This window comes from Mauremys mutica, chromosome 1 (assembly GCF_020497125.1).
Source record: "Mauremys mutica isolate MM-2020 ecotype Southern chromosome 1, ASM2049712v1, whole genome shotgun sequence".
NCBI lineage: Eukaryota > Metazoa > Chordata > Testudines > Geoemydidae > Mauremys > Mauremys mutica.
This window is the reverse complement of record NC_059072.1, coordinates 28,202,275-28,217,750: the sequence shown is the minus strand read 5'-3', so window position 1 is coordinate 28,217,750 and position 15,476 is coordinate 28,202,275. Positions and strand designations below refer to the sequence as shown.

General features: G+C 45.0%; 1 protein-coding gene across 1 annotated transcript in view; it reads right to left on the bottom strand.

Moving 5' to 3' along the window:
• The window catches only part of CDHR3 (cadherin related family member 3), a 71,912-nt gene that overhangs the window by 26,154 nt on the left and 30,282 nt on the right, over positions 1 to 15,476 (bottom strand). Inside the window, exons 8-13 of the mRNA XM_044987174.1 lie at positions 14,707 to 14,896; positions 10,745 to 10,913; positions 8,314 to 8,413; positions 8,067 to 8,165; positions 3,624 to 3,850; positions 1,115 to 1,286 (exon numbers count right to left, since the gene is read on the bottom strand). Coding sequence (XP_044843109.1) covers positions 1,115 to 1,286; positions 3,624 to 3,850; positions 8,067 to 8,165; positions 8,314 to 8,413; positions 10,745 to 10,913; positions 14,707 to 14,896 — 957 coding nt within the window. The remainder of the gene's footprint in view (positions 1 to 1,114; positions 1,287 to 3,623; positions 3,851 to 8,066; positions 8,166 to 8,313; positions 8,414 to 10,744; positions 10,914 to 14,706; positions 14,897 to 15,476) is intronic.

Sequence of the window (15,476 nt, the reverse complement as noted above, 5' to 3'; positions counted from 1 at the left end):
AACTGCACCACTGTAGTGCATCAGGGTAGGCACTACCTATGCCAATGGAAGGGATTCTTCCATCAGCATAGCCAATCCACCTCCCCGAAAGGTGGAATTCTTCCACCAACCTAGCGCTGTCTACATGGGGGCTTAGGTCATCTTAACTACACCACTCAGGAGTGTGGATTTTTCTGCTGATCTACTTTTCTAGTGTAGCCTAGGCCTTAAACAGCACCCCTATGGCTGCACTATGGGTCTCAGCACTGCCTTGCATCTGTGCAGACCCACCAATTGACATGCCTCTTTTGCTCCTAGCTTCACCCCCTGCATGTTCCCTATCCAAGGCATTGCAAGGGGGTCCTCAGAAGATAGCCTTGTTTTTTAACTCAGTGCCTGCACCAGGAGACTCCTCCCATGGCCAGGACCAGGGCCTTTAGAGCCCCTTTATGCTACTCTGAGCCTTTTATGTTGCATAAAGGGGCTGGAGTGGGGGTGAGGCTCTCACCCTCTCTGCTTAATATATTCGTCTGTATCACCTGTTCAATCATTACCCCATTCTCTGCCTCAAAAGGAGAAGTTTTTCTTAAGTTAAAATGGCTCCCTTTTTGTGAAATGAGGCAACACCAAATGTCTCAGCACCTGGCTTATAATTGATTTTTGTGTCCAAGCACATGTTCTCACAAAGGGATTTTAATGAGTACAGCATGGAGGTAGGACACAAGTTTTGTAGAGTAGTTTTGAGCAGTGCCCCAAATTCCACTCTGTTACACTGATAGAAATCTGAAATACTGGAACTCCATTAAGTCCACTGAGGTTATTCCAGTTTACCCTGTTATAACTGAAAGTACAATTTGTCTCTGTGTACAAGAGGAGTAGCAGTCTGGCTGGCTCCAGTGAGTCAATGTGAGTTTGCCATTAATTTAAATGGAAGCTCTAGGTAGCTAATCTTTAAGTTATTTCTAAAGTGCCTGTCAATCACCATGGTATTAAACCCTAGCCAATATCAGCATTACCATGTAACATGTACTAGACTTTTTTGTTCACAAAATCAAATGGACTGTCTATATCCAAGCATTTTCCCCATGCATCAGGCATGCAACAATGACATTCAAGAGTCAAACAAGTGCAGTACCTGAATTAATGAAGTACCGGAAAGATCTGGGACTAGAATCGCGATCGACACACTCTATCCTGAAACCCTCAATGTTGGTCCCAACAGCTAGGTCTACCGGGATTGCCAATGAATAGGTATTGGCTGAACAAACTGGTTTTTCATCATTTACTTCAAGAACATTGATGGTTACCTGAAAGAGAGCCAGCTGATCAGGTGAGATTCTTCCACTATGCTGTGCCAGAATATTGCCAGCTCTAGTAGCTAGTAGGATTTGTTCTTCTTTCTTTTTATTGACAGTAGTTAAACAAGAGTGGCAGGGAAGGTCCATTCATTTAGTTTTTGCCTTGGTCATGTTAAAGTTCAAGAGATCATGAACTCATGTTGTGACCGATGTCCCTCTAGAACTCCAATTCCTTAAGGCAAATTATGTTCTAACATTGCACTTTCTTTTATGTGGGACTTTTGATTTTTTTGAATTGCCTAAAGTATGTCATAGTCAGAATGGAAAATAATACTTAACACTTATTAGATCTAGCCCAGGGGTGGGCAAACTTTTTGGCCTGAGGGCCGCATCAGGTTTCGGAAATTGTATGGAGGGCTGGTTAGGGGAAGGGGTCGTGGTCCAGCCCCCTTTAACCCCCCTGTTCCCTGACGGCCCCCCCAGGACCCCTGCCCCATCCACCCCCCTCCCCGCTCCCTGTCCCCTGACTGCCTCCAGAACCCCTGCCCACCGCCCCATCCAACCCCTCCTCTCATTCCTGACTGCCACCCCAAGACCCCTACCCCCATTCAACCCCCGTGTTCCCTGCCCTCTGGGGGGGTGTGGGCAGGGGGGCGGGCAAACTACCCTGCCCTCTATCCAACCCCCTCCCCACTCCCTGCCCCCTTACCGTGCTGTCTGGGTCACCAGTGGCTGGTGGCCCTACAGCTACGCCGCCCGGCTGGAACCAGCCACACCGTCGCCACCGCACAGCACAGAGCACGGGGCTCTGCAGCGGCACTGCCCCAGAAGCTCGCAGCTCTGCCGCCCAGAGCATTGCACCAGCGGCGGAGTGAGCTGAGGCTGCGGGGGAGGGGGAACAGCAGGGGAGGGGCTGGAGCTAGCTTCCCGGGTCAGGAGCTCAGGGGCCGGGCAGGAGGGTCCCGCGGGCCGGATGTGGCCTGCGGGTCATAGTTTGCCCACCTCTGATCTAGCCATTCAAGGTTCTCAAAGTGCTTCACAAATGTTAATTAAGCTTCCCGACATTTAATAATAATTCAGGGACTGAGCTTTTTATGGCCCAGCTTGACAAAGCCCTGGCTGGGATGATTTAGTTGGGAATTGGTCCTGCTTTGAGCAGGGGGTTGGACTAGATGACCTCCTGAGGTCTCTTCCAACCCTGATATTCTATGATTCTATGACCGTTCCATGCATGAAGGGAGCCCGTGTGGAGATGAGGGGCAGTGAGAGGGTAAGCATTCTCCCCCCAACCCCTCTTGTTCCTTCACCAAGCAGTTATTGGCTGGGAATGGTAAACTGGGCCTAAAGTTCGGAGATAATACAATTTTTTTGAATAGCAAAATCAAATGTAATGCAAAAATGGGGTAAAGAGAGATGTTAACCACTGAACGAAACAGTTTATATGCACAGAAGTTCGGTGTTCTCTGAAACATATATGGAGTGAATGTAAGCTTATGTCTACACTTAACGGCGGCGTGTACACTACAGGTACTACACATGTAGGTATACACCACAGTGAAAGGCAGGCTACATCCATACTTGTCACTGTGCTGTGTAGCTACATGTGGCAGTGAAAGGCTCCAGCAGTAAGGAAAGGCTCCAGCAGCTCCCCACTGCCAGAGTCTTTCACTGTATCCAGGAAAGGCTCTGGAAGATGGGAGGCAGCAGAGAGAGGCTCTGGCAGCAGGAAACAGCTGGAGCCTTTCCCCACTGCTGCCAGCATTTCACTGTGGTGGGGAAAGGCTCCTGCAGGAGGGAGACAGCAGGAGACTATGCTGCTAAAAATAGCCAAGTAGACATGGGAGGCATTGCTTGGACATGTAGGGTGTATCTACCCTAGATTTCAGGAGTGCCAGGCACTCTACTCCACTCAGTCAAGCTGTGCCTCACTGTCTACACAGCTCTTTATACCTGTGCTAGCTGGGCATGCAGTATCTGTACTCAACACGCTGCTGTAAGTGTAGACATGCTCTTTACGGCCTTTGTGGATACACAGAAAGCTCTCTTACTGCCCACCAAAAATATCAAGAATGAATAACAGGCAGATAAAAGATAGTGTTGAAAGGAAAAAACAACAAATAAAAACCCTGCTTTTTTCTTCTTTTTTTTTAATGCCAGGACTCCCTGCTCCCTCTCACTGTATCCTCCCTTTGTTTGAAATTCAGCCCTGTGTAGAGAGCCAGCCCACAGCCTTAATATTACTTCAGTGGGAGTTGAGTGGTGCATAGGTCTTGGGATGACCGTGGACATAGGCTAAATTTTGCCTCAGGTGAGGGAGACATTTGCAGAAGTGATATAGTTACTCACGGACACTGTAGCAAGCTTCTCTGTGTCAGAAGCTTGCACTGTGAGGATGTACCTCTGCGTTGTTTCATAGTCTAATGTTGCTATAATCTCCAGATTTCCTTCATTTGGGTCAATCCAAAATATATTTGTGTAAGAAAGGGTACCTCCTCCAGCTACAATGGAATATGTGATTCCAGGAAATGGTAAATCCTTGTCTGTTGCACTCACTTCTCCAATGCTGGAGCCAGCTGAAAAGAAGAGTCATGTTATCTTAACATTTAAAAAAATGAAATGTAAAGACCAAAAGGCTCCTCCTAAGTGAGTTTCTTAGTTCAAATGATGTAGGCAGATTTTGATGTAACTCTAATTTAGGACTTGTCTACACAAGTAGTTATTCCAGAATAGTCATTCCGGATTAACTCTTGGTATGGATGTTCTTTATTCCAGAATAATAGTCCCTTATTCCAAATTAGTGTCATCTATTTCCAAAGGTATTCTTATTCTGGAATGAGTGTGTCCACACCAGGACTTAATCGGGAATAGATGCCATGCTTGAAGTTCACATGCTACCTTAATCTGAATTAACTTCTCAGTATAAACAAGCCCTCAATATTTGTTTTATTTCTTTTTTTTAACCAAAAAAATTTAAAAAAAAAAAGAGGAGGGGGAAGTAATACAAAACTTTCCTATATTTTGGCTGTCAGTTTCCCCATATATGATTTTTCATATGTGATGTGAGAGTGACTTCTGTGCAGGAGTTAATTTCACCCTAAACGCATATTTAAATAACCTGCTTTATATGAATTATGGGCTAAATGCCAAAAGTGAAACAGGGAGGGGAGGTTGGGGAGCTGTTGTCACTGAGGCCATCAGTGTAAGCAGAGTCAGGATGAGCCCCACCCTGACATCTGGTGGTAAATTATGGGGAGTGCGGAAAGTGTTGCATTGGTATTCCGGTTATTTGCATGGGCACTCCCACCCCACTTAGCATACCGCAAAGCAGCATGGGATGGTTATTTTCGCAGCTGTGGGAGCTCCAATTTCGTTGTTATTGGGGCAGGAGCAATGAAATTTTGTCACCCTGATTGGGTAAATGGGGAACTACAAAATTGTCTTGTGATGGGGGGGTTCCATTGTCAGCTGGATAGCGCTTGCTAGATGGGGCACATGGGTTCCAAAACCCATTGAAAAGAGAGAGGCTGGGGACAGAGATCTGTATGTGGTGGTGCAGGCGCTTTGTGTGAGCCAGAAGCACCAGTTCCACCTGTGCCTCTCTCCACTGTGGAATGTCAGAGTTAATTTTTGATTCCCTTAAGAATCTAAATGCAGGTTACTGAGCTGAACTCACTGGTACTGGGGCTCCCCTACTAAGAGCTGGAATCACTAAGAGCTGAAATCACTGAAGAGCTGGACTTGCTGAGCTGAGAGCACTGAGTACTGTGCTAATGAGTGGGGGGAGCCTGAAGCCATACCGTGGAGCAGAGCAGCTGGCAGAGCAGAGTGAGCAGTTTGTGCAGCCACTGGGTGAGTGGAGCCAAGCAGCTCGTGAGGCTGGCTGGAGTGGCTCACAGGACAGCTGGTGGACCAGAGCAGCTGGCAGAGCGGAGCAGCCCACAGAGCAAGCGGAGCTGAGCTGTTTGCGGAGATGACTAGCGGAAGCAGAACCCCACGAAGAGGCAGGGCAGTTGGCCCTGAAACCACGTAAGGTGCCCCTTTCTACCTAGGCTGGGGAGGGGGACCTCTGCAGAGAGACTCTTGAGCTCTGGGGCTGCACTGACCCGGGACAGAGACTTTTGGATTGTGGGACTTTTGGGACTGTGGGTGATTTGGGGGTTGCTGGACTCAAGGGCCCTGAGAGAAGGACATGGCCCAATTTGCTGGAGTGGGTCTTTGCTCACTGTTTGACCTATGAACTCTAGCTGAGGTATTTTCCCAGTTTAATGCTTGTTGTTTGTCATGTAATTAAACCTTTTCTGCTACACCAAGACTCTGTGCTTGCGAGAGGGGAAGTATTGCCTCTTCGAGGCACCCAGGGGTGAGTGTAAGATTTTCCCAGGTCACTGGGTGGGGGCTCGAGCTGGTTTTGCATTATGTTGTGGGGAAGGGACCCCTATGTATTGAACCCGGCCCTTGCTGCTATCGTTTCGGCCCGGCAGAAGGGTTACATCAGCATTTCATTTATTTCTCCTCCTGGCTCTGAATTCCAGCCCTGCTGCAGATTGCTAGCTCCTAGTTGGTGTGCCAGCCAGCATGCTTTCTGCTGGCATTACCCCATCCCCCAAATCCCGTTAGAGCCCACATCTGTATTTTCTCCAAAAATGTGTGCTGTTTTGCGAAGGGTTTTTAAAGCAACAGTATTTAAAGGTTTACACTAACAGTTGTTTAACTCAAATAAGCTTTTTGCAGAATCCAGCAAAGCTCTGTGTTTATAGTCACACGTGTTTCAGAGATTTATTTAAATGATTACATAACAAAGGTCTGACTCACACAGGTGGGAGGAGGGAAGCACATGCAAGACAGGAAACTCCATGAGGTTCCCCATATTGTGCCTACAGAGAGGCAGTGTATGATGCCTAGCCTCACCCCTACACCATGGAACTAACAGGTCTCTCAAAACCAAAGCATTCCTGGTAGCTGCATGAATCTAGGAGGAACAGCTGAAGATCAGGGCCCTTGCCCTCTACATGGGGACCTGTGCATCCACACTATGGGTATGTCTACACTGTCCGTCAGATCAGCGGGCAGCGATCAATCCAGCGGGAATCGATTTATTGCATCTAGTCTAAATGCGATAAATCGACTCCCCCCCCAAGCCCTCTCCCATCTACTCCTGTACTCCAGCGCTGAGAGAGGCACAGGCAGAGTCGACGGAGGAGCAGCAGCAGACTCACCACAGTGAAGACACCACGGTAAGTCAATCTAAGTACGTCGACTTCAGCTATGTTATTCACGCAGCTGAAGTTGTGTAACTTAGATTGACCCCCTCCCCCCAGTGTAGACCCGGGTTAAGTCTCTGCTCTCCTTGATTCCTATCAGCAACTTGACATTTTAACTCCTGCATCAGAGGGGTAGCCGTGTTAGTCTGTATCCACAAAAACAACGAGGAGTCTGGTGGCACCTTAAAGACTAACTGATTTATTTGGGCATAAGCTTTCGTGGGTAAAAAACCCACTTCTTCAGATGAATGGAGTGAAAATTACAGAAGCGGCATTACCTGGGAATACTAGCCAGCCAAGCCACCAGAAAACTCTCTTCTGAGGAGACAGGAATTGAACCCACATCTCCTGAGTCCCAGTCCAGTGCCTTACCATTACACCAGCCTTTGTTTTGCATTTTTACTTGCAAAGCCTGTCTGAGCATTGCTGAACTCCAACAGGCTCTTTCAAACCACACAAAGCTTGTAGAGTTTCAGAAGCAGCCTCAACATGTTCCCACCCTGAATGCAGGCCAGGATTTGGTAGGTATTGCAGGCCCAGTCTTTTCTTGCAATTTTGCTGTAGGCCTGCCATACTTTTTTCAAGTGATGGTTCTGTGCATTGTCTTTTGTCTGCCTGCAGTTGTGGCCATCTTGAGCTGATATGACACCTTGTCATAGGGTTTACAAACCCCACCCTGGCTGGGAAGAGGTTAATGACAGCCTGTGAGCTCAGTCGGCCCCGCCCTTTAAAACTTGCCAAAGGTGGCAAGCCTGAAGGGAGGAGTCAAAGAGGAAAAGCTCAGCTCAGTAGTGGCTGACCAGGACAGGTGACTTTCTTGTGCTAGGCCCTTGATGGAAGGCCTGGCTGAGGCCAGAGGAAACCCAGAAGCTGCCTGGGCTGGGACCCAGGGCCTATCCAGAGCCTCCTAGATGCCAGAGCCTTCTGGGGTAGATAGGGACCTTTCAATTTGCTTTGTTCCCTATAACTGATCTGAGTCACAAGAAGTAGACCAGGCCTTCCTTGAGAGGTCCACATCTCCTTCTGGTCAGTCACTGGTGAGCTAGACTCTTTCCTTTTTTAACTCCTTCCTCCAGGCTTGGCACCTCTCAAAGGTGTAACAGCACAGGGCTGATGGAGCCCACAGGCTCTCATCAACTCCTTCCCAGCCTGGAGCAGCTGTCAGTAGGGGACACCAGCAGAGAAGATCCTGCTGCACAAGCTCAGCTATGAGGGGGCACCCTGGTGGTGAGTTACCCTTCTGCTTTACTGTATATTTAGCCAGTGGGTGATGTCAATGCTGTTGGAAAAAATATCAGGTTTCACGGTCCCAATATGTGGGTCATTTTTTAAAATGAAATATGGTAGTGGGGAGGGAGGGAACCACTATAGTGTGTGGTGGAAGAGTGGATTTAAATAAAGACTACAGCTTATATTGGCTGGGGCTTTGAGGCACTTTTGTAATACAAACTAATATATTTTTGCCCCAAGATAATTATTTTACACTGTAACAACCTTACATCTATAGGATAGCCTTTACTTACTGTACCTCGAGTAATTTCTGAAACATTGAATACGTAGGATGGGCTATTGAAGACTGGGAAGAACTCATTCACTGGAGTTATTTTGATGTAAATGTAGATATTATCTGGAAACATAATGGAAGATTAACTAATGGTTAAGTATGGCTATGAAACCATGTGTTGAACATAAACGTATTTTGAATAACATTCCTCCTTCTATGCCGTAACAGCATAGGGAAAAAAATCTCAAAGAAGAATAAAAGGGATACTTGCTAGTATAGTAAGGCTGGGCAATATCTTGCACCACAGCTGTCAAAGTATATTCCTCAACTGCTTGATTATCTGGATTTTCGAAATCCAGATCTCCAATCAACTAGATTAAAAAAAGAAAACTGTATTTATACCTCGTTACATAAAGTCACAGCACACACCAAGCAAATGATAATTTCCAGTGTTCTGTGCTGGCTAAATACATATACCACTGCCCTCTTTGAATTATACAAGCAATTAATAAATTACAGGACTGAATATGCTCTCCGGTGTCTAGCTGTAATTCCTAACTCCACTACAGCCAAGAAGATTCTTTCTCCTTTAGCTAAACTTGTAGGGGCCCTGTGTTACATGTAGCGAAAGTCTTGATCTTTTTATCTTTGAGTTCAAAGTGTGTGTAATATGCTGGCTAAGTGTAACAAGTCCCTTATTTCATGGTTGGTCCATAAAGAGGAAAAGAACCTACTACTACCACTACCAACAAACAATGTTGATCCTTTAGATCAGAGGCTCTCAACCAGGGGTCTGGGCCCCCCTGGGGGGCCACGAGCAGGTTTCAAGGGGTCCTCCAAAATAAACCAGAGAGCAAGGCCATCATTAGACTCACGGGGACCCAGGGCAGAGAGCCAAAGCCCAAGCAACTTAGCTTTGCTTGATTTTGATGTAAATGTAGATATTATCTGGAAACATAATGGAAGATTAACTAATGGTTAAGTATGGCTATGAAAACGTGTTGAACATAAACGTATTTTGAATAACATTCCTCCTTTGAATAACATTCCTCAGGCAATTGCCCTGCTTGCAGGGCCGGCTCCAGGCACCAGCATTCCAAGCTGGTGCTTGGGGCGGCATTCTGCAACGGGCGGCAGTCCCTGTTTTGCCCCCAAGCAACGCGCCGAATTGCCGCCACGGAGGGCGGGGGCAGTCCGTGTACCCTTAGGGCGGCAGGCGCATTTCTGCGGTGAGGGCAATTCGGCAGCAGCTTCTATGTTTAGCTGTCTGGGGCGGCTTCAGCTAAACATAGAAGCTGCCGCCAAATTGCCGCCACTGCGGAAACGCGCCTGCCGCCCGCGGCAGCAATTTGGCGCGCTGCTTGGGGCGGCGAAAACTGGAGAGCCGGCCCTGCCTGCTTGCTACCCTCTAATGCCAGCCCTGGTTTTTAATCTACTGGATATGCTGTGGCACAGGTGGGCCATGGAGTTTTTATAGCATGTTGGGGGAGTGTCAGAAAGAAAAGGGTTGAGAACCCCTGCTTTAGATCATGGAGTGTAGGCCTATGCCGAAGGTCTCAGGTTCAGTCACTGATGATAATCCCTGGGGAGAGTCGTTACAAAGTAGTTGCCCAAATGGGGAATTAAAACCCTGTCTCTTGCATTGTGCCATACTTTGTAGCACCCTCACTGGGGTTGTCAGCACTAAAGCTCAAGTCTCTACCATTTGAGTTAAAATAGTAACTCCTTCAGCCAGTAGCAGTACTAGGCTCTTATCCTCTATGGAGTAGCCAATGGAGGGGAAATGGCACATTTAGCCAGCATGTTACATTATACAGCCAGTGTGAGCAGAAGAGATTAGGACATAAATTCCTGTGTTGTCATGCAAATGTTTCTTAGCCTTGTAGATGAGGAAGTAGTTTGTGGTACATCACCATCCATCATGCTTCTGCAATGTTCTCTTCTGAATGATATATCTAGGTGCTTGCTGGTTGGCGTATAGCACAGTTTTTATCCACAAAACAAGCAGCATTACACATGCCAAGCAACTGGATAGAGTTCTTGCAACTGCAGATCTGATATCAGCACAAGGAATCCATTGTTCTGTCATGTGAAATAAACAAGTGCAAATCCCAAGGTGCATTTGTATGAACTGACCACCTTGAGTAGCTCTACAGTTCTTACCAGTGGAGTCAAGAGGTGGTTTTGAGTTGCTTCTCTGGTATGTCAATCTTTCTTCTGAATAGCCAAGATCTCATGTAGTATGTTACAAACACTTGTGTGAATTGGGATTAGTCTGGCACTGTTAAAATTGCTGAGACCTGCCCCGGTTGCTCCTGTTATGCCTCCATATCAATGTTAAACAGGAATGAGTTTCAAAGCACTATATTGACATTCATTATGTGCCCCCCACACTCCTTAGAAAGGAGATTTCAAACAAGTCTCTGGCTTTGGGATTTTTCACCAGTTTTAACCATTCTTTCAGATTTTAGAATAAAGAGCAATTGTGCATCATGATCTCTAGACTCCATAGAGAACAGTCTCACCAAAAAAAAATCATGCACACATTTAATCAACAGTTTCAATAGACTTCATCCTAGCCCAATGTGAATAACAATTTTTCCTGAAAGGATAATGAATGTAGAGCATTGGAAGATACCTTAATTAGATTTAACAAACTGCCACCTTAATTGAGACTTCGTAAAACAAAACAATTAACTAACCACAATTCTTCCCGAGCCAGATGGATTCAGTGTGAATTTGTTACTTCCAAGTCCAGACAATCCAGTGAAGTTAAATTCATTATTTGATGGTTCAACATCTATATCCTGGCAGTGATCTCGCAGGTCAAGGAGAAGTGTCCCAGTGGTGGCTGTTTCATATACCTCAAGTCTGTCAAAAAGAAATGTTTCCCATCATGCCTCTTTACAACATTCCTCTTAACAGCTTTTGAAGTGTACTTCATATTGACTTCCACAGACTTTTCAAACCAAAATCCCAGATTCCAACACCCCAAACTTTAGGAACAGAGCTGGAATCTGATCCGTATTTTGTGGCTAACCCCTTTCTCTCTCCAATGGGCTGAAGCAAAACCCTTAGACAAACCCAAACCAAATGCTTGGAACACCTCTTAACTTTGGAACTAGCATCAGGATCTTAGTTTGATTCACCTCTAATTTTAAATGAGTATCTTTTAAAAATCTGCAGTTCAGTACTCTATCTACATGCTAGTTCATTTGCCCCTTAATTGATACTTGGCCTTGTTTTTTCTTTACTGAACAAAATACTTAAGTATATGCTTAATTCTACTCATTTGAGTAGTCCCATTAAAGTTGGTGTGGGACCAAAATCAATCAGACTACATGCATGCTTAAAGTATATGTTTATGTGCTTTGTTGGATCAGGGCCTATGAGGGCATAAGGTTACTTTCAAACACTGAAATTAGTTTTTATTCTTTATCTTAGGACAGCGTGTGATATATTTCCAGCTAAACTAATTACAATAACCCATGATCTGTCAGCTGAATCTGATATACCTCAACCAAAGCAATTCTCATTCATCACATCAGTTTTGCAGAACTGAAGAGTCATTTTCTCCATGAATGGAATAGTAGACAACCATAAAGTTGGAGTGAGTTCCAGATGCTCTGTTGTGGTGATTGTCATCTTGACAATGCCATCTTCTATTGATGAAAGGCTCGGATACCCATATTATAATGCAATGTCAAGAACCTGATCCACAATGATTTTGCAGCTTTCTGCAATTCTGTTTCCCACATCTCCTCCATCTCCCTACTTCCTTATTGCTTACAGGGATGGGGTGGAATCATGACAGCTCCAGTCACTTCACTCAATACTCCTTGAGCAGCCTTGTATATGTCAGGCAAGATGGGAACAGCTTGTGCTTTGTCTGAGACATAGACTTGTGGGGATTTATTTACAGGATGTGGGGCTCTATCCTGAGAAGCAGGGACCTTGAAAAAGACTTTGGGGTTATGGTGGATAATAACTGAATATGAGCTCTCAGTGTAATGCTACGGCTAAAAGAGTTAATGTGATCCTTGGATGCACAAACAGGGGAATCTTGAGCAGGAGTAGGGTCAACAGAGCCGGATCTAGGCACCAGCATCCCAAGCATGTGCTTGGGGTGGCACTTTTCAAGGGGCGGCACTACAGCTTTTTGTTTGTTTGCTTGCTTGCTTTCTTTTTTGCTTCGACGGCGGCACTCCGGCCTTTTTTTTTTTTTTTTTTTTTTTTTTTGCTTGGCGTGGCAAAAAACCTGGAGCTGGCCCTGAGGGTCAATCTCCATATTTGGCACTGGTATGACCACTACTGAACACTGTGTCCAGTTCTGGTGTCCACAATTCAAGAAGGATGTTGATAAATTGGGGAGGGTGCAGAGAAAAGACATGTGAATGATAAAAGGATTAGAAAATATGCCTTATAGTGATAAATGCAAGGAGCTCAATCTATTTAGCTTAACAAAGAGAAGATAAAGGATGACTCGATCGTGGTAAATAAGTACCTACATGGGGAACAAATATTTGATAATAGGTTCTTCAATCCAATGACTGGAAGCTGAAGTTAGACAAATTCAGACTGGAAATAAGGTATAATTTTTTTAACAGTCCAAGTAATTAACCATTGGAGTAGTTTACCAAGGGTCATGGTGGATTCTTCATCATTGACAATTTTTAAATCAAGCTTGGATGTTTTTCTAAAGGACCTGCTCTAGTTCAAACAGGAATTATTTCAAGGAAGTTCTATGGCCTGTGTTACGTAGGAGGTTTGACTAGATGATCAAATGAGTCGCTTCTGACCTTAGAATCAATGAAAAATGTCCCAGAGGGCTACAGGTTAACGATCATGATGTTTAAAAACACAGGAGAAGGAGATTCCTTATAACTACAGGATTTCTCCCTAACTGGGTGCTTCGTGCCATCCTTGGAACCTCAAGTAGATTATTCAGATCAATTTAATAATTTCTCAATTTAGAGCAAAACACTTTCCTGTCACTAAACTACTTTTGCTGGGCTGATTTCCCATCTCACTTAATGCTATTCTGTTTTTTTTTTCAATATGCTTCAATTGGAGAGCTATTCTCTCATTCCCTGAAGAATGACTAAATATCTAGGAGTTCAATCTAGTCAGAAGTGACTGTTTTAAAGTGAGTTTCTTGCCTATCACTCTGATTCTGTTATTTTTTAAAACTGCAGCACAGATTTAATGAAAACAAAGTGCTTCGGGCTCAATCCTGCTCTCAGTTACACCAACTGACTTCAGAGGTGTCACTCTTGAATTAAATTGAGTTAGACTGATATAAAACTGGATGTGAGATCAGAACCAGACCCTGGGATCTAACTCTGGAGTCCTTGTTCAGTCACAGATCCCATTGACCCTCGCTGGAGTTTCACAAATAGATGGGTTTCAGAGTAGCAGCCGTGTTAGTCTGTATCCTCAAAAAGAACAGGAGTACTTGTGGCACCTTAGAGAGTACCGGTAACAAATTTATTTGAGCATATTTTGTGGGCTAAAACAGACGGGCTACAGGACTGGGTCTTTTAAATGTGAATTGAAAAGATTTGACAAAAAATACATCCAATGGGCCTTACAACTGGAGTTGTGTGAATAACTGATTTTTCGGTTTCCTGGCAGTTTTGAAAAATTATGGAATAAAATTCAGTTTGTAGCATACTGAAAAATTTCAGCAAATCAAAAAATGTAGTGGCTGGGAAGGGTCTCACATCTCAATGAGTACCCTAATCACTGGGCTAAAGATTACAAGGGAGCTTCCTCCTCCTACAGCAGTTTTGTGAATGATGCCAAAACCTCCTTGTGAACCCAGCTCTCCTCCCCCCGCTGCCAAATTTTTGATTAAAACTGGCAAATTCCTGTCCAATTCATGAATAGTTTCATGTTGACCAAAGCTGCATTTTTTTTTGGCAAATAAATGGTGTGAAAAATTTCTCCCAGCTCTGTTGACAACAGCACAAAAATGGAACAACACCGGGGTCAGCCCCATGAACTGTGAAAGATTCTAAATCCTTCATGACACAATCCCACCTATCCCCCCTCGCCACCCACACGCAGTATGAATGGCAGACGTCCAGCAGAAAATAGCAGGACTGATGGTAATTTATAGTGCTTGCAGTGGCACACCAAACGTGTATAATGGCAGAGTGGCCTATGCCCTGTAGCGTTTGCAGGCCAAGAACATGAAAACAGCAGACAAAGAAAGGGAGTTGGGAAAGGAGAGGGCAAAGGTTAAAATTAATAACAGCCGGACGGGTCTGAAAGTCAACCACTTAGAATGATCCCATTTAATAAGTTCTCATGAAATGAGAGGGCTGAAAAGTCTGCCTCTGTTAAGGACAGAAATTATGCTATTTTAAATTATATACAGTCTATGGCCCCTCGACGCTGTGGTGATTGACATCTGAATGGGAGAAAGAGAGAAATAAAACCCTGATTTGAAACAGATGTTTTGGGCCCAATTTTCAAACCTGAACCAACAGGATGTTTGAGCCCTGCAACTTAAGACACACAGTCAGCACTTACCAGTAGGAGCCAATAGGGACTGCCCATTTGAACACACACATGCAGGATCTAGGTGCCTAACTGGGGTGCCCTACATCAAATACTGGCCCCATCATATTGGTGAGAGACATCGTGAGTGGCTTAGTACCTGAAGTTGTAGAAGCTACATTCTGGTGGGTTGTCATTGAGATCTTCTATAATGACTGTTATCTCCATTTCATTCGTTTGCCCACCACTGGGATTGTCCTCCACATGAATAACCAATGAGATGTTAGGATGTAGCCGTAGGGGAGCAGCATCTCGATCTATTCGCATAGCCACGTAAATCACACCAGTGACTAAGAGGAAAGGAATGAGACGTTAGATACTGGAAAGGAAATGACAAGAATTCATATTTAAATGTATAGTTCTCCTCAAGGACTTGATGGCTCAGGGAACTGGTGGTAAATATAGAGCCTTCCCTACCTCCACGTCGCAGCTGTTTGTTTAGTGATCTGAAATAAACTGATGCATTTTATCTAACCCTTACTGTCCACAGCACAAAAATACCATCATGGCTGACAGCCTCAGCAGAGAGGCCAATAACTGACCAGGCATGGAGACTGACCTACCCTCTCACCCCTAGTCTGTTTCAAATCAGGGTCTTTGTAAGTCAGGGGTGAGGTACATTGGCAGAGTAGTGTTGGGAAGTGTGCACTGCTAATGTTCATGCTGTCCCTGCCCTGTGGCTAAAGACAGAACTTCATTTTCTAGTGCTCTCAAGGCAGCTCTAGATCTACGTATAGTAAGAATCATTCTCAACTATGACGTTGTGTGTCAAGTTCTGTCTTCACTCATTCGCTTCTTGGTTATATACCCTTTCATCTGCCATTGTCCAAACAGGAAAACTTGTCAGCCATGTATTACTATAGGCAAAAA